This window comes from Lissotriton vulgaris, chromosome 12 (genome assembly GCF_964263255.1).
Source record: "Lissotriton vulgaris chromosome 12, aLisVul1.2, whole genome shotgun sequence".
NCBI lineage: Eukaryota > Metazoa > Chordata > Amphibia > Caudata > Salamandridae > Lissotriton > Lissotriton vulgaris.
In genome coordinates, this window is record NC_141700.1 from 571,102,852 (window position 1) to 571,129,631 (window position 26,780).

Here is a 26,780-nt window from a genome sequence, read left to right on the forward strand (position 1 = left end):
TTCCCTCCTTTAACAACGGTAATAAATGCCTGACAGTGTGTTCATTATTATAGTTACTATAAATAAGTTGTTATCTTACAGTGGCAGCCCTGAAATGTTTTAACACGTTCCATACCAAGGCTTGGATTGCACACATTCAAGACTTGTTCATGGAGGTTCGCCCCTGTGTGCCTGTCTAGCTAGTTATGTAGCCTGTGGCTGAGTGTAATGTATGATTTATGCGGCATACTTCGTGTGAGGCTTCACGCGGAGTATGACCTTCCGTTTTACGGGGTCCGGCTCGTGTGAATCACGAGCCGCAGCCCGTGGATAAACATGTTATGCTTTGAATGTATTGTGTCCCGTGTATGGATGCCTGATCTACGGTTGGCCATTGTAACCGCTGGCTTGCCGCAGACCGGACGCTCCATACATGGGTGGAGTTTTTACCTTTGGATTAAACTTGCCACTTAAACTATTCGGAAGTCTCCTGTTCTTTTCATCACACTGAGCTGCTCCAAATAACAGTGACCTACAAGCATTCGGCTGTTTCTCAATATGTCGAAAACCAAAGAATAATTACATACATCAGGTCACCAAGTGGCTGTAGCAGGGCATTCAGAATGCTGATGTGGATTATCACATAAGTGAGAATGGTGTCAGAACTCACATATTTGCGCACTCTTACACCAATCCATTCTTCTTAGTGAGTTTAACACCCGCTTCAGAAAGCTGTTTTTCACCTACATTTCACTCAGGCTTTATTTGCACATGTTCTGTGAGAGAGGAAAGCTTGTGCTAGTCTACTGTGTTTGATCTTTTTCCTTGCTGAATGGAAGATTAAAGTTGCTGCCTTTGAGAGACAGGAAGGCATGCTTTGCTACTGCCTTGCTGTAGGTGTTCTGTGACGAAGCAAGCCTTGCACTGCTGCTGCCTCATTTGTATGTGTCCTGTAATGGGAAAAAAGATTGTGCTGCTGCAGCCCTAGTCCGAAGTACATCTTTTCCCTTCCACGGACATGCAGCAGGGCGCGCTCTGCAGTGACACAGAGCCCGAGCACGCTTTCTGGCAGGTTTTGCAGCAGCCGTTGCTAAGGGCGTTGTGTTTGGTTACCAAGGGCTGTAGGTTGCTGCAGTAACCAGGCGCCAGTGACTCTTATCAGGTGAGACATGTTTCCGTTTGTTTTGAATCATTTTCTTTAATTGTAGCGCCTCATGACGTGCTGATTGAAAGGAAAACATTCATGAAGAGATCTGTCCGATTCTGAAAAATAAAAAAAGTTATCTTTATTATTCATTTTTAAAGCCCATATCTTCACTTGGGAGGCCTGCACGGATTAGACATTAAAGGCGAGTTCTAACCTAAGAGAAGGGTTTCTTGGCTCTAGATGTTGTACTTCGTCATTTCTGTGACGCCAACAGTCATGCAATATTTGGAAAACTGTTCAGTCAGACCAAAGAAAAGCAAGACTAATTATAAAATATCCAAGCGTGACTATTTCATACTGTTCGGCTTTTTTATTTTGCATTATGGGATTTATAATACCATGATACATTCAGGCATATAAGTACACCAATGCAAAGAAAGAAACTAGACTGACAAGCCACCCACGCATGCTTAAGGAATTACAAACATGAGAGCTATCCTGAATTTTACACACATTTTATTGCTAATTAGCTGTATCAATTTCAGTCAAATGGGGGGTTGTAGTGATGCCTTTAATAGATTTTAGAATGTGCAATGTTCTGTATTCTATATTGTGTATAATTGTACGTGTAGATTGGAATGCTAGACTTGGGTCAGTTGCTGTGTAGCGGTTTACTGTCTCGAGGTTGTCAATAAACTACTTAATTTGTAATAGTATTCATTACAGGGGTATTTATGTTATGAAGTTGAGTGCGTTTCTGAATGACATACAGGACGATGAATAGTGAAGAAATGGCGTAGAGAGAAAGTTGCAGACTAAAAACGCCCAGAAGGCATTAGCTGCTCACTTGGAAGCCTATGAGTAGAAACAGTGTCCGTCATGATGTCAAGAGTGAACAGACATCCAATGAACCTCATGGCATCAGTCATTTTGCCATTCTATTCTATTCTTTTTCTAAATTTCGACAGGTGTGGCCTCCAGTCATTCTGTTGCCTTGCTGTGCGCACTGCACATTTAAAAGAATTCACTTACTAATCCTTAGCAGAAATGTCTTGCTTTCTGTGACCATATAATAAGAGTGTAGTGTGGGTGTTAGACACAGTGTCTATAGAATGAAAACATAAAAATAAGTGTGATGCGAGCAAGACGCAAATTTAATGCAGTGTTATAGAACACTTCTCTGCAAATTTAAAGAACCATGTCTTGAGTAAGCCTGAAGACAAATCAAGCCTGAGCGAAACATATGTCGGCCAACCACTAAATACCTGTGCTCGTGTTCTGAGCCCGGCCAGTACCATTGAAATGTATGTAGTCTAATAAACAAGATAATATACTGAAAAGATCCTGAGTACCAAAAAAAATACAGAGACTCGGTAGAAAATGTAATATTGTGATTATTGGTTATTCTTTATTTTCATTCCAATCTTCACGTGGATTTCCGCAAAATCATAATGCAAATTCGTAGCCATAAGACTGTAGCCAACACGTGTTTTGTCGCCCAGTAATTTCTTTACCAACGACTTCATTAGGGCTACAAAGACAAACAACGTTCATCCCCAATATTAGTACTGCATATTCATATCTTCATTCTTCACCACCAGAGTGACCATCAATATCCCTGGGATGGCGCAAACTTAAAGTAATTCCAAGACCATCTATGCGGTGATCAAAAATAATTAGTACAATCTAAAATTAAGACTAGTTCCGCAAACAATCTATAGGTTTGGCTCTTAGGATAATGAGTTATCTCTCAAAATAGTTATGCACCATAGCAAAGAAGTGAGTGATGGTAATTTGCTGCAGGGATTGTTATGGGTGAAAATAAAGATAATAAGATGGAGACTGTGATTAAAAATAACAAAAAGTGTCATAAAAAGTACATATGTATGAAAAATATATATATATATATTAAGATTGCGTAGAGGAAATAAAGTAACCATCACCAATCCAATTAGTTCTTTTGTTTGTGTGGCTGGCTAATTATTGTTATCAGCTCAGATTCCCACTAGTATATAAGTAAAGCCAGCCTCTGTGATACTCAGTTTAACCAAATTACACTTACCCTTGCAAAAATCGTTCCAAAGCAGCAATCCAGTATTCAATGATATACCATCTGTCCCTAAATACATAAATTATTATGTTTCAAGACTCTCTCCTCCACTCATCAAGATGTACTACTTATTCACAACAGAAACTCTTAAACACAGTTCTTACCTAATACATCTAGTCGCAACCGTGTAATATAATCGCAAGAACAGCCAGCTTCATTAATCATAGGCAGTATCTGTGTTCAGAATCTCTGAGTACATATACAGTGTTTAGATTCTATCAGTCAATGTGACGTTGATACAACCCATTTGTCTTTATCCTTACTAATACCTCACCAAGGCATACATTTCTTATAAGTTATTCTACAAACACAACACACAATTAGTATTCAAAGGGTACTTCATAACATTATAACGATCAATAGGGTGGTGTACTGACTTTTTTATGATCCGGCTACTTCGTGAAACCAAAGTGTACAATATAGACCTAGTAGCATGCCCGAAAGTCTTATTCTCATTCCTTCATGTCGCTACTAAGTTTAGTCATTCATAGAGCGTAATCCCTCTTAAAAGCTTCACAGTTAAACATTAATGGGTACATCTAGCTACAAGTCTTACAAGCATGTGTTGTCAGACGCTACAAAGTGCTATATAGCTGAAACCATTACAATGTGTTCTTACCGTAGCTCTGTGATCTCTAGTCATGTGGTCGAGAGTACTCCATCCCATATGAAATCAGCGTGCTACATTCATGTCATCCTGGAGTAGCGCTTTATACACATCCACACGTGCTCGACTAGAAAGCGGACTATTCTACAACTACGCTAACGTCGTCGCCATCTTAGCGTGATGCCCATTCCATTTGTAATTATTTTAAATATCAGTACATGTAAAGGTTTATGAAAGTATACAAATCGTTGCACCCTTATTTAGTTATAAAGTCAATTCTAACGCATTCTACCATATTGCTATGATTTTAATATGACACTATCCTGACGCCATAAGTCAACAGTACTCATCATTGGATATCCAAGTGCATCAATGATACCGATATTTGTTTTCTTTACAATGTATATTAAGACATTTTGCATAAATCTGTATCCTGTCAAATGAACCTAATACAAAAGCTATATGTAATATTGTGTGTCGCTAGCGTAGTCGATCCTAAACATAACAATAAAATATTTTATAGTTGTTTTATACTTTACTATCCTACAGATCAGGTGTAAGATAATCACAGTACCCAGCTCAACCGAAAAGGGAATAGAAAAAGGCGTAACAGGAGGGGAATGTGTCTTTGTGTTAGTATTTGGGAGTGTCATTCCTCGTTACAAAATATCGCAGCTCATGATCAAAATTCAACCCGAATTTCACTGCATGCACCCTCAAGATCCACTGTGCCTCACATTGGCGCGAACCGAGTTCACGGTTACCCTCCTCACATTCCACGGTATTGCTTTGATTCCATGATAGCTAAAGCTCAGATGTTCGTCTTGCGCCTCACAATCTTTTGCATGGGCCGCAAGGGGATATCTCTCATCACCTTGTTTTAACACTCTGAAATGTTTCCCGAGATACGTTCCCTGAGTGACCGGATCGTGCGGCCAACATCAATCTTATCACATTTGCAAATCAGAAAATATACAACATATTTAGTGGTACAGTCATTATGCATACGTATTATGGATTTCCGTGTGTTATTGTAGGAAAAGTTGAAAACACCATTTGTAGCTAGTCTACACATATTACATTGTCCACACTTATATGAACCCATAGCTCTTTTGTGTAGCCATGTCTCAGATATCTTGTATTGGATAACTGAAACTAATGATTTTGCGTATCGTATGACCCCTTCGGTTTGTAACCCCAAGGGAATTAGTTAGAAATGGTCATAAAGTTTGGTCTGTCATAAGTAAGGACCAGTGTTTCTTTAGTATATTGTACACTTTCTGTGAGTAGGGATGATATTTGGTGATTAGCCTCACTAAAGCCCTACTGCTGCTGTTTGGTCTCTTGGCATTGTTAAGTGTGCTGATACGTTTTAATCCCCAGGTCCTTTTGCTTGCTTTTGAGATCACATCTTCATCATACCCTTGCGCTTTCTCCTATGTCACTGATATATTCAAAACATTCCTTATAATTACTGCAATTGCAACTCCCTCTCAACATTTCTCCATGCGGTATTGAATTGACTTGGCACCTGGGATGTGAGCTGCTAGCATGAAGCAATGAGTTACAGGCTGTGGCTTTTCTGTACATCTTACTTTAAATCTTGTCCCCACTGATATATAGTTCCACATCTAAAAACACAATCCTATCCTGGCTGTGTTCCATTGTAAAGGACATTTTGTTAGTGTTGTCATTCATAAGCGTAAAGAATACAATAAGGACTACTTGGCTGTCCGTCCATATCATTAGTCAGTCATGAATGTAGCGACCCCAATAGTGTATGTGTTCATTACCCTTGGCACCTGGTGGGCTCCAGATATGCACTGCCTCAAACTATCCCATAAAGAGGTTAGCAAAAGACGGTGCGAACCTGGAGCCCATTGCTGTCCCGCTCTTCTGTTTGTGATCATCATATGATTATAGAAAAACACATTGTTTTCAAGTTCCAATTTGGACATCTCTATTATCATTTCTGAGTGGTCCAAGAACTCTATTGGTCTTTTGTAAAGAAAAAATCTCAAAGCTGTAATGCCATGTTGTTGTAGTATATTTGTATAGAGGGAAACCTGATCCATGGTCACTAAGGTCATCTTCTTTTCCCATGTCACAAAACTGAGGACATTTAGTAGATGTTTAGTATCTCTAATGCGTGATGTGAGATTAGATACAAATGGGCGTAGAAAGTGATTTACAAACTCAGACAGCCTCTCTGTCGGGCCCCCTACTCTGCAAGACTCAATCATTATTATTTTTATTGGATAGGGCAGTACTGTAAAGTTGCTGTTGATTAACACAAAGTATATGTATCTGGGATGGGAGGTCAGCCCTGCAGAGGCACCTTGGCAGCTCCGGCCCATTCAATGACCACTGATTCCCTACATCATGCAACTAATAAACAAAGAAATGTGAATGGAAAAATAATCTTGGCAAGTTGAGACTGCAGGGCAAATGTGCGTTTGATAGTAAGACAAACCTAACCATGTCCATTTGAACTTTGAGGTGCAAAGGCGGGTTGCTTTGAGAGTGAGATTGTGTGAAACCCTCTCTCAAAGTATTGTGATGTTTACTAAATGCCCCTTTATACATAGATGCTTATGTATCTAAAAATAGTGATGTTTTTCCCTAAAATAAAAGAATAATTTGATTAATCAGGGTGTTGTAGAAGGTCATTATATTATGTGTGGAATTGGGTCAGATGAAATTCCATTAAAACAAATCATCTCTTTACCTGTCCTTTTCTACACTAGGACATGTCTACACTGGACTCTTGCTGGGCCTGGAAGCCTGTGGCTCATGATGATCTCTTTGCGCGGGCATACCACACATGCACTGCGCTGCAGGGCAAGCTATATGTGTTTGGTGGAGTAAAATCAGGAGGCCCCAAGGAGGTTCCATTGGGAGATGTGGTGACCTTTGATCCAGAACAGCAGTTGGTGGAGAGAGTGGCAGAAGACAGCAGACAAAGTCGCAGCCACCATGATGCCACAGTCCTTGGAGGGCAGTGGCTAAGCGTGGTTGGAGGTTGGGACGGCACCAGGAGGGTCTCCTCAGTATTCAGCTTTGATACGGAGAGCAAAGTGTGGGACACTTGGAGTGAGGGCGCATCTAACGACCCACCGGTGGGTCTCAGCAGTCACACATGCACAAAAGTCTCCGATCATGAATTGCGGATTGTCGGGCGGGAAGGTGGACTGCGTACCCAAAGACGCTACGCCAGCGTGTATACCCTACGAGTTAACACCAAAACCAAAACCTACTGGTAAGTTTTGTTTTCCCCATAACAACAAGCCTTTTCCTTGTTTACAGGATAAATACCTTACAGTACAAAGTTACATTGTATAGTAATTCTTAAAGACCACAGATGATAACTTGGACATGACATGTAGGCACATTTATTGCTAAAGGCTTAAACTCTAATGTACATTGATTATGAAGATGGTATCCAATGGCATCACAGATACACACTGAATTGGAGGCAATGAAGGCACCAGTAGAATACACCTCAAGGGGAAAAACGCCAGATAAACAAAACTTCTCAGAACTATTATTTAGTGACTGTCAAGGCTAGGCCACTGTCTGCGGCTCCAGAACGAGCATGCAGCCTGTCAGTGCGTTGTCTTTCCGAAGGATGGACCAGATTGGTCAGATAATGACTATCTAAAAGGATTTGTCTGCAACTTGACAGTCTGAAGATCAATTCATAAGACCTGTAGTGTGCACACAAGAGAAGAATTTATTGCACAAAGTACCCCCTGACATACCTTGTAAGGATATTGCAAGTCACTGAGGAGCTGCATGAACATAAAGAGGAACAAGGCCGATTGTAAAGTTACTTTATATAGTCATGAAACTCCGAACATCATTTTTGAAAATGTATTAAAGATGACTAGAGACGGCACAACTTTTTTGGGGGAGGCGGGGTGTTATATATATAGCGCAAACTCGCCGGGAAGATATCAGAGGACTTTACATGAGCAACAGTTGTGTTACAGATGAACACATTAATTATGTTAGGCATGGGGAGATTCTGTGATTTGCCAAGAATCACAAGATGTTGAGCCTCCCTGCCGACACTCGAACCACGTTCCCCAGCTTCGAGGTTGACCATTCTAGCCGTTAGGCCACATCCTCTCCCCTACTGACAGTAGTAAGTAAATAAGAAAGCCTGGTTTCCTAAGGGGATCACAGGCTTTCATGTATTATATTGATTTATCTTCACAGGCGACTGAAACTCTTTTATTGATATTGTAAAGATATTCAAGTTCAGAATTAATCCAATTGATAGACGTTTCATACAATTATATATATGTAGACTTAAGATCTCCTTACAGTTGCATTGAATCAGAATCCCACTTCATCAACATACACATTTGTGGAGGAGTAATCAATAACAAAGAAATATGAAGTTTGGATTTAAAAAATGTCTAGTTGGTGTAACCCCAACCTTGGAAAACGAAACCACTTTTGATATAATAATATTGGCTCAATTGCAATAGTAATTATTTGGTGTTTACAGTATGTGCCAGCATCAGAATTCCTTATCCACCACTTGCCCCCTATTATAATATTCTTCTTTCATGTTTTTTTTTATATCTTTTTATCCTCTGTGGATAAGTAGCCATGCTGTAGTTTATTTGGTACAAACACCTGTATGTACTGAATAGACATTCTCTAGAACAAGTGGGAATAATCCACTGTTTAGAGCAGAGGTGTTTATTGCTCTGAGTCCCCCTAACCAAAATGTTTTGAAGTTGGGCTCCCCTCCAAAACTGTATGGCAAGGATTTGGGGAGCGGGAGGGGAGGGATGAACACAGGGGGCGGGGAGCATGAGCACATTCAGGGAGTCTTTTCTGTAGATGCAATCCACACTAATTGTGAGACATAAAAAATACAACTGTGTATATAATCAACAGGAGAGAAAGGGCACAAAGGCCACTCTTGTACCCCTTAAGGAACTTTACATATAAATCAACAGAAGAGTGACTAGAAGAAGGAGAGAGTTAGTCAGTTACTATCATTACAGGGAAAATTCTACAGACTATAACCATTCATACCGAATTAAGTTGCATGCACAAAGTAAAGAAAAAAGAGCCCTCAGGCACCAACAAGACAGTTGGTTGCCATTTGTCTTCATTGGGTTCTTTTCTTTAGGAAAAAGTGAATCAATGAATTAAAATAAGTATGGGCAACTCCCCAGAAAAATTACTTTATTGAGGGGGTAGCTCTAACTTCATTAAAATCTAGGTGAAAAGTCGGACGATTTGGTGATTATGTTAGTTTGAACCACCCAGTCTTAAAAAAGAAAACAATAATAGGTCAACATGTTTCTGCTATAGGGAGCCCAAATTAGCTCAGCATTCATCAGGACCATTACAATTACGTCACATGGGTGAAGCACACTAAGGCATCACTGCCATCTGATGTAAAGAATATATAATTAAAAGGAATACGACCTTATGTGTATCCAATGCACTGGAACTTTCTAGTGCTTCTCCTCCTATATGTGAGGAATTTCGTCTGTAACAAATCAATACATGTGACAAGACACAAAACCAAAAATTGTGATTAAAAACTCGTATATCGAGATTAGACCAATATTGGAAAACAATGTTTCGATAGTGCAAGCAACCAAATCTAATTCATAAACAAGAAATTAAAAGGTCAAAACTATGTTCATGTGGCACCCATTGTGTAGCATGCAGAATATTCACAGGATTGTGGATACAGATGCTCCTAAAGTACCATCTATGGCCCCTAAGTTCATTTATCAACTCTTTCTTTAAAGAGATGAAAAAAAGGAAGGTTTTATCTGAAACCCTGCTTTGGGCGCGATCAATTCGTAATTAGAAAAGAAGCGCAATTGAAAGATTATATCAATCTATGTTGTTAACCAAGTGACCATAATTAAAAACAATTCGTCAGCCAAAGTTGACGGAATCTTAAAAATACACCTTTATCACCAAGTGGAAGAACAACGGAATACACGAGCATGTTGGCACCAATACTCACACATGCATCTAATGAGCAATGTACCAGGGGCTCGCCGCAGGGGAAATATCTTCACGCCCGGAACTCTGTAAATACAAAGAAACTGGGATATTTTGGCGCCATAAGGAGTTCGGTTGCATGAAAGGGTAGGGCATGGTAAAGTTAAAAATGCCTCTTAATGCGCCGTCCAAAATTAACAGTGCAAAAGAGAAGCAAAACACCACACTACATAACCCCTTCCCCGCTTACCAGACTCCCGGCGGCTCTCCACCTTTCAACCTGTTTTTTGCCACGTCCGCGGCCTGGAAATACGGAGGACGCGATCACAAACAGCATTTATAAGCTTCTACGCTTATGGCGAACGTAAATCACGTGACAGTATTGACGACCACGTGAGATGCACTCGTGATGTTATTCTTAAAGGGGCAACGTGCATTAACACTCCGTAGACGCACTTTTTAATCAATTTGTCCAACTTTATTAGGTACTTATTTTGGGCACAGAGTCAGTAGTCACTATTATAACCATCAAATCAACAACAAGCATTTGCAATGCAATAGGTCTCGCATTAGGAAAGTTATAGCTATTGGTATTGTAAATGACAATTTTTTTAATTATGTGTTGGTTTGGGAAATAGTGAATTGAATAGCTTTGTCATTTACAATGCCAATAGTTTTAACTTTCGCAAATGTGACACCTATAGCATTTGTAAAGCAATATGTGTTGTATTTAAGTGACTTAGACGTATTGATATTACAAATAAAAATGCCTTTTATTTTTTTAATAATTAGTACTTAAAAGTTATTGTAATTTATAATGGCAATAGCTTTTGTAAATTAATTTTGTGAAGATTATGTTCATTGTATTTTATTGTGATGAAAATCCAAGAACAGAAGTGAACTATTAACATATTTTTGTGACATTTGTAATGAAGCTTGAAACATTGAGAGAACATATTTGAACCAGTTGTTGAATGGTTGAAAAGATTGATGCTGTGGTGGCGCGGAGTGATGTTGTGGTGGTGACAAGTGATGCTGTGGCGTTCAGTGATGCTGGTGATGATTTGGTACCCTTGAGTGATGCTCTGGTGGTGCTGAGTGATGCTGTGGTGATGCGATAGATAGATAGAGTGAGTGCGATAGATAGATAGATAGAGTGAGGGCGATAGATAGATAGAGGGAGGGCGATAGGTAGAGTGAGGGCGATAGATAGATAGAGTGAGGGTGATAGAGAGATAGACAGATAGAAGGGTGATAGATAGATAGACAGATAGATAAAGTGTATTTATGTTGCATTGAGTAGAGTGTAAGTATGAGGCATGTCATTATATGGCACTGAGTGGTAATATGGGGAGTGTATATTGTATTCAGTAGAGTGTAATTGTGTGCCGTGTAATTATGTGGCACTGAGTGGTATTTGGAGTGTATGTTGCATTGAGTGCAGTGTAATTATGTAGCGTGTAATTATGTGGTACTGAGTGGTAATATGGGGAGTGTGTGTTGCATTCAGTAGAGTGTAATTATGTGGTGTGTAATTATGTGGCACTGAGTGGTATTGTGTGGAGTGTGTGTTGCATTCAGTAGAGTGTAATTATGTGGTGTGTAATTATGTGGCACTGAGTGGTATTTGGAGTGTATGTTGCATATAACTATGTTATTAAGGAACAGTGAGCAACCCAAAATACCCTTGAGGGCTTGGGTGAGTAAGTAGAAAGGTATAGGTGCCTTCAAGGGGATTTGTTTAACAAAATATAATTCAACGTGATTCAACTAACTCTTTAGGACAGGTCAATGGTCCTTATTCTTGAAAGGACCATTGACGTGTCCTAAAGAGTTAGTTAAATCACGTTTAATTATATTTTGTTAAACAAATCCCCTTGAAGACACCTATACCTTTCTGCATATAACTATGTGGCACTGAGTGGTATTTGGAGTGTATGTTGCATTGAGTGCTGTGTAATTATGTGGCACTGAGTGGTATTTGGAGTGTATGTTGCATTGAGTGCAGTGTAATTATGTGGCGTGTAATTATGTGGTGTGTAATTATGTGGCACTGAACTGTATTTGGAATGTATTTTGCATTGATTGCAGTATAATTATGTGGCACTGAGTGGTATTTGGAGTGTATGTGGCATTGAGTGCAGTGTATTATATGGCACTGAGTGGTATTTGGAGTGTATGTTGCATTGAGTGCTGTGTAATTACGTGGCACTGAGTGTTATTTGGAGTGTATGTTGCATTGAGTGCAGTGTAATTATGTGGCACTGAGTGGTATTTGGAGCGTATGTTGCATTGTGTGCAGTGTAATTATGTTGCATATAACTATGTGGCACTGAGAGGTATTTGGAGTGTATGTTGCATTGAGTGCTGTGTAATTATGTAGCATATAATTATGTGGCACTGAGTGGTATTGTGTGGAGTGTGTGTTGCATTCAGTAAAGTGTAATTATGTGGTGTTTAATTATGAGGTTCTGAGTGGAATTTGGAGTGTATGTTGCATTGAGTGCAGTGTAATTATGTAGCATATAATTATGTGGCACTGAGTGGTATTGTGTGGAGTGTGTGTTGCATTCAGTAGAGTGTAATTATGTGGCGTGTAATTATGTGGTACTGAGTGGTATTTGGAGTGTATGTTCCATTGAGTGCAGTTTAATTATGTGGCGCGTAACTATGTGGCACTGAGTGGTATTTGGAGTGTATATTGCATTGAGTGCAGTGTAATTATGTGGCGTGTAATTATGTGGGACTGAGTGGTATTTGGAGTGTATGTTGCGTTGAGCGCAGTGTAATTATGAAGCATATAATTATGTGGCACTAAGTGGTATTGTGTGGAGTGTCTGTTGCATTGAGTGCAGTGTAATTATGTGGCGTGTAATTATGTGGCACTGAGTGGTATTTGGAGTGTATGTTGCATTTAGTGCAGTGTAAATATGTGGCGTGTAATTATGTGGCACTGAGTGGTGTTTGGAATGTATGTTGCATTGAGTGCAGTGTAATTATGTGGCGTGTAATTATGTGGCACTGAGTGGTATTTGGAGTGTATGTTGCGGTGAGCGCAGTGTAATTATGAAGCATATAATTATGTGGCACTGAGTGGTATTGTGTGGGGAGTGTATGTTGTATTCAGTAGAGTAATTGTGTGGCGTGTAATTATGTGGCACTGAGTGGTATTGTTTGGAGTGTATGTTGCATTCAGTAGAGTGTAATTATGTGGTGTGTAATTATGGGGCACTGAGTGGTATTTGAAGTGTATGTTGCATTGTGTGCAGTGTAATTATGCTGCATATAACTATGTGGCACTGAGAGGTATTTGGAGTGTATGTTGCATTGAGTGCTGTGTAAATATGTGGCGTGTAATTATGTAGCACTGAGTGGTATTGTGTGGAGTGTCTGTTGCATTCAGTAGAGTGTAATTATGTGGTGTGTAATTATGGGGCACTGAGTGGTATTGTTTGGAGTGTATGTTGCATTCAGTAGAGTGTAATTATGTGGTGTGTAATTATGGGGCACTGAGTGGTATTTGAAGTGTATGTTGCATTGTGTGCAGTGTAATTATGTTGCATATAACTATGTGGCACTGAGAGGTATTTGGAGTGTATGTTGCATTGAGTGCAGTGTAATTATGCAGCATATAATTATGTAGCACTGAGTGGTATTGTGTGGAGTGTCTGTTGCATTCAGTAGAGTGTAATTATGTGGTGTGTAATTATGGGGCACTGAGTGGTATTTGAAGTGTATGTTGCATTGTGTGCAGTGTAATTATGTTGCATATAACTATGTGGCACTGAGAGGTATTTGGAGTGTATGTTGCATTGAGTGCTGTGTAAATATGTGGCGTGTAATTAGGTGGTACTGAGTGGTATTTGGAAAGTATGTTGCATTGAGTGCAGTGTAATTATGTGGCGTGTAATTATGTGGCACTGAGTGGTATTTGGAATGTATGTTGCATTGAGTGCAGTGTAATTATGTGGAGTGAAATTATGTGGCACTGAGTGGTATTGGAAGTGTATGTTGCATTGAGTGCAGTGTAATTATGTGGCGTGCAATTATGTGGCACTGAGTGGTATTTGGAGTGTATGTTCCATTGCAGAGTGTGTGAGGGTGCTGAGTGTGAGGGAATGGTGGCATGCTGCTCTTTAGATGAATATGTTTAAAAGTAAAGTGTGCCATACTGCGATTGCTACAATAGTTAATTGTGGATGCGTTAACAATTGATGTGTGCACTGATGGCTGGTGGTGTGTGTGCCTGTAGAAAGGGTGCACTGATGGCTGGTGGTGTGTGTACCTGGTGAAAGCGTGCACTGACGGCTGGTAGTGTGTGTCTCTGGTGAAAGCGTGCACTGACAGCTGGTGGTGTGTGCCTGGTGAAAGCGTGCACTAACGGCTGGTGGTGTGTGTGCCTGGTGGAAGCGTGTACTGATGGCTGGTGGTGTTTGTGCCCAGTGAAAGCGTGCACTGATGACTGATGGTGTCTGTGCCTGGTGAGAGTGTGCACTGACGGCCGGTGGTGTGTATGCCTGGTGAAAGCGTGCACTGATAGCTGGTGGTGTGTGTGTGTGCCTAGTGAAACCGTGCACTGACGGCGGTGGTGTATATGCCTGGTGAATGTGTGCACTGATGGCTGATGGTGTCTGTGCCTGGTGAGAGTGTGCACTGAGGGCCGGTGGTGTCTGTGCCTGGTGAGAGTGTGCACTGAGGGCCGGCGGTGTGTATGCCTGGTGAAAGCGTGCACTGACGGCCGGTGCTGTGTATGCCTGGTGAATGCATGCACTGATGACTGATGGTGTCTGTGCCTGGTGAGAGTGTGCACTGACAGCCGGTGGTGTGTATGCCTGGTGAAATCATGCACTGATGGCTGGTGGTGTGTGTGTGTGACTGGTGAAAGCGTGCAGTGACGGCCGGTGGTGTGTGTGCCTGGTGAAAGCGTGCACTGATGGCTGGTGGTGTGTGTGTATGCCTGGTGAAAGCGTGCACTGATGGCTGGTGGTGTGTGTGTGCCTGGTGAAAGCGTGCACTGATGGCTGGTGGTGTGTGTGTGCCTGGTGAAAGGGTGCACTGATGGCTGGCGGTGTGTGTGTATGCCTGGTGAAAACGTGCACTGATGTCTGGTGGTGTGTGTGTGCCTGGTGAAAGCATGCACTGATGGCTGGTGATGTGTGTGTGCCTGGTGAAAGCATGCACTGATGGCTGGTGGTGTGTGTGTGCCTCTGATCTCCGGTGGTGTGTATGCCTGGTGAATGCATGCACTGATGGCTGATGGTGTCTGTGCCTGGTGAGAGTGTGCACTGACGGCCGGTGGTGTGTATGCCTGGTGAAAGCGTGCACTGATAGCGGGTGGTGTGTGTGTGTGCCTGGTGAAAGCGTGCACGGACGGCCGGTGGTGTGTATGCCTGGTGAAAGCGTGCAGTGATGGCTGGTGGTGTGTGTGTGTGCCTGGTGAAAGCGTGCACTGACGCCTGGTGGTGTGTATGCCTGGTGAAAGTGTGCACTGATGGCTGGTGGTGTGTGTGTGCCTGGTGAAAGTGTGCACTGACGGCCGGTGGTGTGTATGCCTGGTGAAAGCGTGCACTGATTTCTGGCGGTGTGTGTGTGCCTGGTGAAACCGTGCACTGATGGCTGGTGGTGTGTGCCTGGTGGAAGCATGCACTGACGACTGATGGTGTCTGTGCCCGGTGAAAGTGTGCACTGACGGCCGGTAGTGTGTATGCCTGGTGAAAGCGTGCACTGATGGCTGGTGGTGTGTGTGTGCCGGTTGAAAGCATGCAATGATGGCTGGTGGTGTGTGTGTGCCTGTCCGGCTTGTGGTGTGTGTGCCTGGTGGAAGCGTGCACTGACGGCCGGTAGTGTGTATGCCTGGTGAAAGCGTGCACTGATGGCTGGTGGTGTGTGTGTGCCGGTTGAAAGCATGCAATGATGGCTGGTGGTGGTTTCAAACCCACGACGGAAGTAAAACCGCACTCCCTTGCAAAAACTGAGGGCAGGATAGAAGAATTACTAGACAGATGAAAATCCGCACACTACAGGAACACAAATCTTCTGTCAAAGTGAGCACTAGTGAAGATTAACGCGTGACGTTTTCAAGCATTGGAAAGTTTATATGACCCGCAGATGACAGCGGCACATGATGGCTTCTGGGAGACAAAACCAGAGACGGGAGATCAAAGAGATCGGTAAAGGCAATCAGATCGCCTCAGTGCATGACAAATCAGAAATGTGCCCAAGGTCCGACAAACCAAACCACTCCCTCACGAGGGGCGTGGGCGATGAACTGCACAGGCCTAGAGGCTTCAAATAGCCCATCACTGGGAATGTTTGGGTGAAGTGCCCTTTCCGTTTAGCCAGAGATACGATATTTAGCAGGGGGTGCAAACCCAACACATGCAGGCTGCAAGTAATTTGTAACTGCTTGCCACAAGGACTGAAAGGTGGCTAAAAAGATCAGATCATTACAATAGAAAAATAAAAGGCGGTGGTAGGTTTTAGCACACTCTTAAATATACCGTCAATTTCATTTTGCATTAGCAACTAAAAATTAACTTCCTGGAGGAAATGCAGCCTTTGGTCCAGCCCTGCTCTTCCCGGCGCCTATTGTCCTTAAATCAACAATCCCCTCTACAGCCTTCCTTGAAGTGAGCAGCCGGGATTCCCAGCACAGTTAGAAAATTATGTATTCCACACTCTGACAAGGGGTTTCCAAAAAAGTGCTTTTAAGACCGCCTAGGGGTGCGCATGGTCCAGGATGTTTTTAAGTTGCAGAGAAATGCTAGAGAGGGCTCGAGTCACAAATTCACATCAGAAAAAATAAGTTTGCCCTGCGGGGAATGAATGCCCAGTCAACCTCGAAAGGACATCATAAGCTCTTGGCATTGCTGAGGGGAGGAGGGGGGGGGGGGGGGGGGAGGAAGAGAAATGCACGGCCTGGGACGTGAAAGTGGGGGGGGGGGGGGAGGAAGAGAAATGCACGGCCTGGGACGTGAAAGTGAAGTGAATAATTAGGGGAGGAGAAAGTCCTGCCTGAGGCCGAGCGCACGCTGGGGGAAGCTTCAGATACCAGTGGGAGGGAGGCTGATTGCTTTGATGTGGACATACAGATGGTGCCTGTGGGGGAAAAGCGCGTGCTTGTTCACATGAACTGTTGAAAATCCTTGAAAATCCACCTCGTTGGTTTGAAAATTATTTTGTCAAACCGGGCATCAAAGAAGTAAACAGCAGGGATGTAATTAGGGGGGAGGAGAAGTCGCACTGGGGTGAATGCCTGAGGCCAAATCCGGATTGTAAAAGTCAGCTTTGTGGATGGGCGGCTATAGGTCTCTCTGCAAGACCTAAAAAGGGTTGTATCTTGAACATGTGCATAATGGCAATTTGTTTCTATCGAGGTTTGTTTAATTATAATTTTCGAAGCCCATACATCTCGATAGAAACAAATTGCCATTATGCACATGAGTTCCGGGCGTGAAGATATTTCCCCTGCCGCGAGCCCATGGTACATTGCCCATTAGATGCATGTGTGAGTATTGGTGCCAACATGCTCGTGTATTCCGTTGTTCTTCCACTTGGTGATAAAGGAGTATTTTTAGGATTCCGTCAACTTTGGCTGACGAATTGTTTTTAATTATGGTCACTTGGTTAACAACATAGATTGATATAATCTTTCAATTGCGCTTCTTTTCTAATTACGAATTGATCGCGCCCAAAGCAGGGTCTCAGATAAAACCTTCCTTTTTTTCATCTCTTTAAAGAAAGAGTTGATAAATGAACTTAGGGGCCATAGATGGTACTTTAGGAGCATCTGTATCCACAATCCTGTGAATATTCTGCATGCTACACAATGGGTGCCACCTGAACATAGTTTTGGCCTTTTAATTTCTTGTTTACGAATTAGATTTGGTTGCTTGCACTATCGAAATATTGTTTTCCAATATTGGTCTAAACTCGATATACGAGTTTTTAATCACAATTTCTGTGTTTTGTGTCTTGTCACATGTATTAATTTGTTACAGACGAAATTCCTCACATATAGGAGGAGAAGCACTAGAAAGTTCCAGTGCATTGGATACACATAAGGTTGTATTCCTTTTAATTATATATTCTTTACATCAGATGGCAGTGATGCCTTAGTGTGCTTCACCCATGTGACGTAATTGTAATGGTCCTGATGAATGCTGAGCTAATTTGGGCTCCCTATAGCAGAAACATGTTGACCTATTATTGTTTTCTTTTTTAGGACTGGGTGGTTCAAACTAACATAATCACCAAATCGTCCGACTTTTCACCTAGATTTTAATGAAGTTAGAGCTACCCCCTCAATAAAGTAATTTTTCTGGGGAGTTGCCCATACTTATTTTAATTAATTGATTCACTTTTTCCTAAAGAAAAGAACCCAATGAAGACAAATGGCAACCAACTGTCTTGTTGGTGCCTGAGGGCTCTTTTTTCTTTACTTTGTGCATGCAACTTAATTCGGTATGAATGGTTATAGTCTGTAGAATTTTCACTGTAATGATAGTAACTGACTAACTCTCTCTTTCTTCTAGTCACTCTTCTGTTGATTTATATAAGAAATACAACAGCATCAAATAAGAACAGAATTTACCAAAAACACTACTGCCTCAATGCTGTCCACTTGCTGCACTAACGAAGGATGTAGTCCTGAGTAGCAGGCTATGTCTTTTTCTTTCACTTCTACCCCACCATGTTTGACCATCACTTCAATCTCAAATTAAGTCCAGTCTCTTTCTGAAAGAAGATGAATTATTGAATGCTGCCCCTCTTTTTTGCGCCAAGGGTGTCATCTGCCCTAATGAGCCCCCATGGCCACTTTTTATTGTAAACCATTTGAGTTGTGAAGCAGTGGGCCCATGGGCAAAAGTGGCACTGCAACTGCCGCCTCTGACGTTTGTTAACAACATGGGCTCCCATCTCACACCATCACTCTCCCTCCCATCTCTCATCATACCCCTCCCTCCCAACTCTCACATCTCTCTCATCTCACTGATACCCAAATCAAGGTGACTCCTCTACTTCAATTTTTCCCCTCCCTTGGGCAATTGCTCAAAGAAACACTGGCACAGCAAGTATTACCTGCAAATGCAGCACCAATGACACCTACAGCTCTGTGAAGCAGGCTGTACTCTGCACACTCAACAGGGCCATTACTTCTAGGCCAGATGCCCAAAGCAAGCGTTCTGTTGTTTTGTGTAAAAACGCAACAGAAAAGCACATTTAGCCCCATTCCCCTGTTGCTTGGCCCCTGTTCGACGTGCATTAATTGTGACCTATGTCATAATGCTAGCAAGGAAAATGCACCAGATGCTCTTTTTCATAGTAAGACTGCCATGACTGGGGCCCAGTGCCTACTCACAGAGGGTCGGGGGAGCTCCTGTGGTGTGAAACAGATAGTAGAGAACTTATAAAGAAACATGCCTTATCACCAAGGTGCCCGCTACCTGAAAGAAATGCAAATGTGTGCAATGGTTAATCACCAAATATAAAGACTGCTTTGGAGCCACTGTAGCTTTTAATTAATGGAGTCACTTAGCTTCATGGTGACAAACATTTAATGTTTTTGAGAGATAATGCATGTGTCCGTTAAAAGGAGTGCACCTTTTTAATAGACACACATAAAATATTTACACTAGATATATCCTGAATGCTTATCACCAAAATGTGTATTTTTAAAGCACTTGTTTTTCTTAACCAGTATTTTGCAGCAGCCTGTTTTATACAGTGTAATACAATTTTAAAATAATGACATTTACAGTGCTTTCTGTCACAGGCTGGGACATCATAGCACTATTAACAAGTCACTATTCCTCACTGCACCAATCAGGATTTAATTGTGTGACTCTATTCACACATGAAGACATCTGCAGTGCTCACATTAGCCAACTGAGGTTTCATAAGGTAAAAGATTATATTTCTCTTTGATCAGTTTAGCTTGCATTTATTTTTCATTTGAAGTGTGTGCATGTTTTTATATGCAGTTATAGGAAGGTAAACAAACAAGCATTTACAATGCAACGGTTTCGCCTTTGGAGAAGTTAGAGCTATTGGCATTGTAAATGACAACATTTGTATTTATGTGTTGGTTTTAAAACAGATAAATAAACGGCATTGTAATTTACATTGCCAATAGCTTAATCTCTCGCAAATGTGAGAACTATTGTACCCTACGGACGAGCTCAGCAGACAGCAATTACTACCACCCACACACACACCCAGAGCCACACACACACACCCAGAGCCAGCCACACACACACACACCCAGAGCCAGCCACACACACACAGAGCCAGCCACACACACACAGAGCCAGCCACACCCAGAGCCACACACACACCCAGTGCCCCCCACACACACACACAACCAGAGCAGTCACATACACACACCCACTGGAGCAGTCACACACACACACACTGGAGCAGTCACATACACACACACACACACACTCTGGAGCAGTCACATACACACACACACTCTGGAGCAGTCACAGTGGTATTTTTTGTGAGCTTTTCCACCAAAAAATTCCCTCATGGTAGGTATGTATTTATGTGGCCTTTGTAAAGCATGAACCTAGCTGACAGGCGGTGGAGCGGTGTAGGTCAAAGGCAAAGGTTGAGTCAAGGGGTGATTTCTGTGGTAGCTCGAGTCAGAGAGGGGAAGTGGATGTTAGTGCGTAGCAGTGGTATCCAGGAGAGAAGATTTTCTCACTGAATGATGTGATTTTGCCTAATGTACTTGCTATAGTAAACTGCGGCACAGTTCTGTAAAGCAGGGTCAGTTGAAGTTACGAGAACCCATAAATAAAAAAGTGTATTAACATAAGAGAAAATATGCTGAGAAAGTATGCAGCCAAACACAGACAGCGAGCAAGGGTTAACGGAAAGCATCTTTTAATGACAAACAGAGTCCTTCTCACTGAAATGCATATTCCAAGATACTAGCCAGATAATTTCTTGCAGCTAAATGGGTTATGCTTTTCATAATATCCCTTGCAGAGTGAGCATGATCTTCACTGTGAATGCCCCATCCTTTTGCTCCTTTGATCATGGAGAAGGCATTGTCTGCCAGAGAATGGATAAACGGACAGCGGGAGGCACACGGACAGCGGGAGGGGGTCGGGAACGGGGACACGAATGGATGAACGGACAGCGGGAGGGGGAGGGAACGGGGACACGAACAGCGGGGGGGCAGGAACGGGAAGACAGCAGCGTCCTCTTAGCTATTACAACACTGTGCACTGTCACAGCAGCACTGCCCTCTTAGCTATTACAACACTGTGCACTTAGTCATGACAGCACTGCCCTGTCAGCTATTACAACACTGTGCACTGTCACAGCCACACTGTCCTTGCAGCTATTAACACACTATGCACTGTCACAACAGCACTGTCCTCGCAGCTATTACAACACTGTAGACACAGATAATTTCTTGCAGCTAAATGGGTTATGCTATTCATAATATCCCTTGCAGAGTGAGCATGATCTTCACTGTGAATGCCCCATCCTTTTGCTCCTTTGATCATGGAGAAGGCATTGTCTGCCAGAGAATGGATGAACGGACAGCGGGAGGCACATGGATAGCGGGAGGGGGGTGGGCAGGCACACGGACAGGGGGAGGGGGGCGGGAACGGGGACAGTTTTTGTTTGCTGCAGGCACGTTGCCATGGTGACGAGAGTAGCGGTAATTGCCATTAAAGACTCGGCTATTCATGTTAACTTTGGTTATTAGGGCCCTGCCTTTTGCTGCAGGTCACCAGCGGTGCGCGCTCTCAAAGGAAGGGCTCCACCCCCGTGTCAAGGGAAAGCTGAGGGCGAAAGAGGGGAAATCTTAGCGAGAACTTGACGGCACTTTGCGGACTGATTCGTTTAATTTTCCAAGGAGTGGGATTTATTTTCGACGTTTGTCGGGTTAATGGTGTGGGTTGAAGACAGCGTTGTCCTGAAATCCGTGAGAAGAAAAGGGGGAAAATTGAGCTGCAAGCGAGCGTGGCATAGTTGTCTTGACTACTTGCCAATCATTGAAACTTTATACCTTTAAAGAAGTTTTTTGCCTCGTTTTGGAAATATTCCCCCTCTCCAGAGAGACTGTGCTGACAGGTAAATCGGCGGGTGAAATGTTAAACATCTGTGATTTGATTTACTTAAAGCCCCACAAAAGATGCATGAAGCAAATCATATTAAAGAGAACTAAAATAAAATATTTGAAAAAGCTGGAAGGTTCTAGGTTTGCTGTCAGGTGAAGGGGCACCATTTAGTTTAGCCGTTTGCTGGGGATCCTGTACCCCCTTTGCTAGGGATACTCTAACAATCCTGCCCGCCATACTTTGGGAACTCATCTGAGAAGTTAACCCGTTCGTTTATAAGAGCCATATGCACCGCCCTTGTGGCGTAGATGGGAAAGAGGACATGAAGTGTGCAATGGACAGATCAATGGAGATTGTGTGCACTTGCAAAAGGCGTAGAAGATTACCACAAAATATCTTGTAATTTAATGACAGGGACAATTGTGCTTGTGCTTGTGCTTGGGAACGGGGACACGAATGGATGAACGGACAGCGGGAGGCACACGGACAGCGGGAGGGGGGCGGTCAGGCACACGGACAGCGGGAGGGGAGCGGGCAGGCACACGGACAGCGGGAGGGGGGCGGGAACGGGGACACGAACAGCGGGGGGGTCAGGAACGGGAAGACGGACAGCAGGAGGGGGGTGCGGGAACACACGGAAAGCACTCACCTGGACCTGGACTTCCTCCGGCGGCGGTCGGCCGCGGAATGACGAAAAGAAACCTCGACGAACAGAAAAATAAACCCCGCCCACCGCCGCACTGACGTCCTAAAAGGGGCTGGATGAGAAAAACAACCCAGGAACGCCCACAAGTCGCCTCGGTGAACGACGGACGCCTCTGTCTTCCAATGGCTAGCCTCCATTTATGGAGCTAGCCAATGGAAGAAGGGGCGGATTCAAGTCTCCCATACTGCAAAACAAAAGATTTAGCCTGCGCGAATCGCTGCTTGCGCAGCTTTTCGCCAGGTCGAAACCTAAAATAGAATGAAATGCTGTTTTTTTTCTTTTTAGCCACGTCTTTGACCAGTCTTCACACTCACTGACCCCTGCCAAATCTCACTCTGTAGTGTTGTCCTCACACTATTTTTTATGGGCTTTAACTGCTGCATGTTAATGAAGACAGCCTAGAAATGTGCCTTTCGCGATTCCAGGCTACTCTTCATTTACATGTAACTGCAGACCCATTTGCGCCCCCCCTGGAAACATATTCACGCCAACAGTTTGAAAACCTCTGGTCTAGAGGATATTCTGAGCCCTTAAGAATGTCTCCATGTCAAAGAGCTGGTCATTGCTTTTTGCCCATTGCGTACAAACATAAATCGACTGATGAAAGCAGCACAAGCTGCTTGTCCCAAAGGTGTACTAAAAGAAGCATTGGTAAAGTAATAAAGTCTCGCCGTTGTGACCTATTGGCTTTGCCAGTGGGTTTTAGACATGCTGTACAGCATAGAAAGCCATAAAAAGGGTGCAGTGAGGCAACATCATTTTGTAGATGGGTGAGTGCCCTATTATTTATGCACGCCTACAAAATGATATAAATGATATGGGCAACATTGTTTATTTATAAATACAAAATGGATCTGTAAATAAGGAAAAGAAATGGAAGTATTATAAAAGTGTTTTAAGGCAGACAGGTCAGTAGGAATTGCTGCCTTTCTCTCTGCCACAAAGTAAATAAATTTTAAAAAGCAACAATGGGCGGAAGAGCAGTCGGAAACAAGGAGTGGGGAGGTGGGAGGAGGTAGCGACGGGAAGCTGGAGGACAAGAAAGGGAAAGTAGTGGGAAGCTGTTGGGAGAGGGAAAAACAGTGCTGGAGGGAGAAGCAGTGCACTTGAGCGCGAAAGCAAAGCTGAGTGCTTGAATCATAGGAGGGCAAGCCCTACGCTGAAGGAGGTGCATAGAAGCACTCGGGTGAGAGAGATCACAACATAGAGCGCAGCAGAGAGAAGAGTGGCACACGAGAGAGACAGCTGCAAAACACATGCACTCGCATGGAGAGCTAAACCAAAGAGAAAAATGAAGTTCATGACAAATAAGCAGTGTAAGGAGAAAAGTGAAGAGACTATGGGGCATATGCATCACTCTAAAAACCGGTCGCAAAGGGGCAGATTCGCAGAATCTGCCCCTCTGCGACCGGTGTTTTTGCATTTGGATGCATGAACCCAAATGCAAATTTAAGTAATCGCAAAAATTGCGATTACTTAAATTGTAAATGCTTTTAGGGAATTTCAAATTGTGATTCCCTAAATGCAATGCATGATGCAATTTTAAATTGCGATTTCGCAATTAGGGATCGCTATTTACCATCAATTTACAGTTGATGGTAATTTGCAAAAACTTTTCATCATACACACACAAATGTGTGTGCAACATGTGGTCACATCGCAATTTCAGGGGTGCATCAGGGTATCCTTTTGGCACCCTTGAAATTGCATGCGTAATTTCCATTCATTCGTATGGGCCTCTAGGCCCATAGGAATGAATGGGAAGCTATTCCTTAATTGCGAATCGCAATTTGCATTTCGCAATTAAGGAATATGTAGGAATAAGAATGTTTTTAGCGATTCCTACATGCATAAGGAATTACGATTCCTTAATAGGGATTTTTTTTTAAATTGCTATTAAGGAATCACAATTCCTTATGTTGATGCAAGTGCCCCTATGCTTGAGGACAGGGACAAACATAGAAGAGCAAGGCAAGCACATACGAGGCTAAATAAAATAGGAAGCTAATGACAGGGACTATAAAGTCAACCTGTGGTAAACATTAGGCAGGGTCTAGGCCCACTCTATGTTCAATATAGGTCTTTTTTAGGTTGCACGGTCTGGAAGACGAGACCTAAAAATGACCCAGGGTTTCTAAGTTCTATCTCCAAACCACAGTTATAAGACTGTGTAAAACCCCAACAGCAACCATAGTATATAACTCAACAATTATGAAATGATCAATGGCAGTGCATACATTGATGAATTTGTAAGTAACTTATCTTTTGCTGCTACTTGGAAGATGGCTGTAGCATACTCAGAAAGCACTACGGTCCAAGCTACTGCCAAGGAGAAGCAGCATATATCCTGAATAAAAGGCTACCCCTTTGTCAGGGCCGTTCATGTTTTATTGTTGCTTTTGGTAGGTACAAGGAGGAGCCGTCCCGAACAGCATCAAGATCTGGGCATTCCGCCATGCTGCTGCACAGCAAGGGCCGAGACGGGAAAGACTCTGGCTACAAACTCCTGGTGTTCGGAGGTCGAGACTCATCAGATGTGGACATGGCTGGTCACTGGAGCAAGGACAAAATGCATGTGAGTGGTGATACTTGTGCTGGGGAAAAGGAGTCATCTGCAACAAACATTGCACTCTTCACACTTCTCCATCCACTCTCCTGTAAAACAGGAATACATTTGTATTTTTAACTAGCAGCCGACCCCACAATAATTTGCCGCAATCCTTTGTCAAAAAGATGCTCAGAAAACAACATAGGGCAACCATAGAGTTGTAAGATTAGATATAGAGTAGTTAATATATGTTCACAAACTTCATGATGCAGAGACCATTTTTTTAATGTCCTGTTCAGAGATGACAGATATCTATCTCGCATAGGGAAATTAAAAATAAATAAAAGGTGTACAAAAGCACATTGTACTGAAGGGCAGCCCAGTGGTAAATTGAAGTTATCGGATACTCCGAAGAAGTAGCAGCGATCTTGAAACTGCAGTGTGCATGGCGGTCCCGCCAAGCATATTACAAGTTTTCTCTCTGCCGGCGTTTTCATGACGGTTCCTCCTCCAAGAAAACTGTGGCGGAGAGGAAACAAAGGGGGCCCTGCAGGGTGCCCTGCTGCCTCTGGGGGAAGCACATGTTCCCCTCCCATGTGTATGTACCACAGTACCTGCATGGCATGGACTGCACCAGTCCATGCCATGCAGGTACTGCCTTTGACATTCTCATTGCGGTGCCTGGTTCCTAGGCACCGCCGCGTGAATTTCAAAGAACCACCCGCCAGTGACTAAAAAAGTCATAATCTGGTGGGCGGTGCGCACAAGGATTTGGTGGTGTGGGAGGTGGGCGGCGGCGTGGCGATCCCACTCCTGCACCACAGAACTCGTAATCAGGCCCTTAATAAGAAGGAAACATGTTAAATTGACAAGAAAGACAACCAATGATAAGCAATGGACTAACAGAAAGCAGGCTCTGTGTACTGGTAATGTACACAATAGATTGTCCGAAAACTAGATCGAAAAACTAAAATGTTTAAAGCAATTGCATTTTGGATAGATTGAGACTGAAGTATTTGAAGTCGGCCCTTTCAATGGGTTGATCTCAATCCTGAGACTTTGAGAATAGGGAGTCAAGTGCCTGCATTATTCTGCCAGAAGACTTAGATGACTGTAAACCGGGATGAGATAGCCTCTGTCTGCAGGAGTGGCCCGTGCAGGTAAGAGCGGTGGGGTGGGAACTCGATAGATGAGGGAAAATTCAATAAATAATTTTTTCTCGTCATCGTCAGCTGTTGTGTCCCACCCGCCCCATGGCTCTCACCTGCACTGGCCGCTTTTGTCTGTCTGAAGAGACCAGATACCTTCAAATGCGATTACTTTAAATCATTCTCTCTATCGACTGATTTAAGGTTGAGTTCAACAGTCAGTTCGTTCATATTCACATTTCATTTGGATCCATTTTCACTGCAGATCAAACATAATAGTACTATTTTGATGTTTCCGAAGGGATTTAAGGTTCCAGTATTCTCACCTGGTGCAAGAAAGCAACCTACAGTTTTCTATAGTGCTCATTTAATCCACCCAGATGATTTTAATGGCTTAACTCAGGTCGCCGACTCTCACATTTTGTACATCTACCTTACAATCAATCATGGTTTCTTTTCTTTGT

At 42.9% G+C, this 26,780-nt stretch overlaps 1 protein-coding gene across 1 annotated transcript in view; it reads left to right on the forward strand.

Moving 5' to 3' along the window:
• Positions 1-1,092: 1,092 nt before the first annotated feature.
• The window catches only part of KLHDC9 (kelch domain containing 9), a 64,732-nt gene continuing 39,044 nt past the window's right edge, over positions 1,093-26,780 (forward strand). Inside the window, exons 1-3 of the mRNA XM_086945422.1 lie at positions 1,093-1,141; positions 6,591-7,102; positions 25,027-25,195. Of these exons, the coding sequence (XP_086801548.1) occupies positions 6,594-7,102; positions 25,027-25,195 (678 nt within the window). The 5' untranslated portion in view covers positions 1,093-1,141; positions 6,591-6,593. The remainder of the gene's footprint in view (positions 1,142-6,590; positions 7,103-25,026; positions 25,196-26,780) is intronic.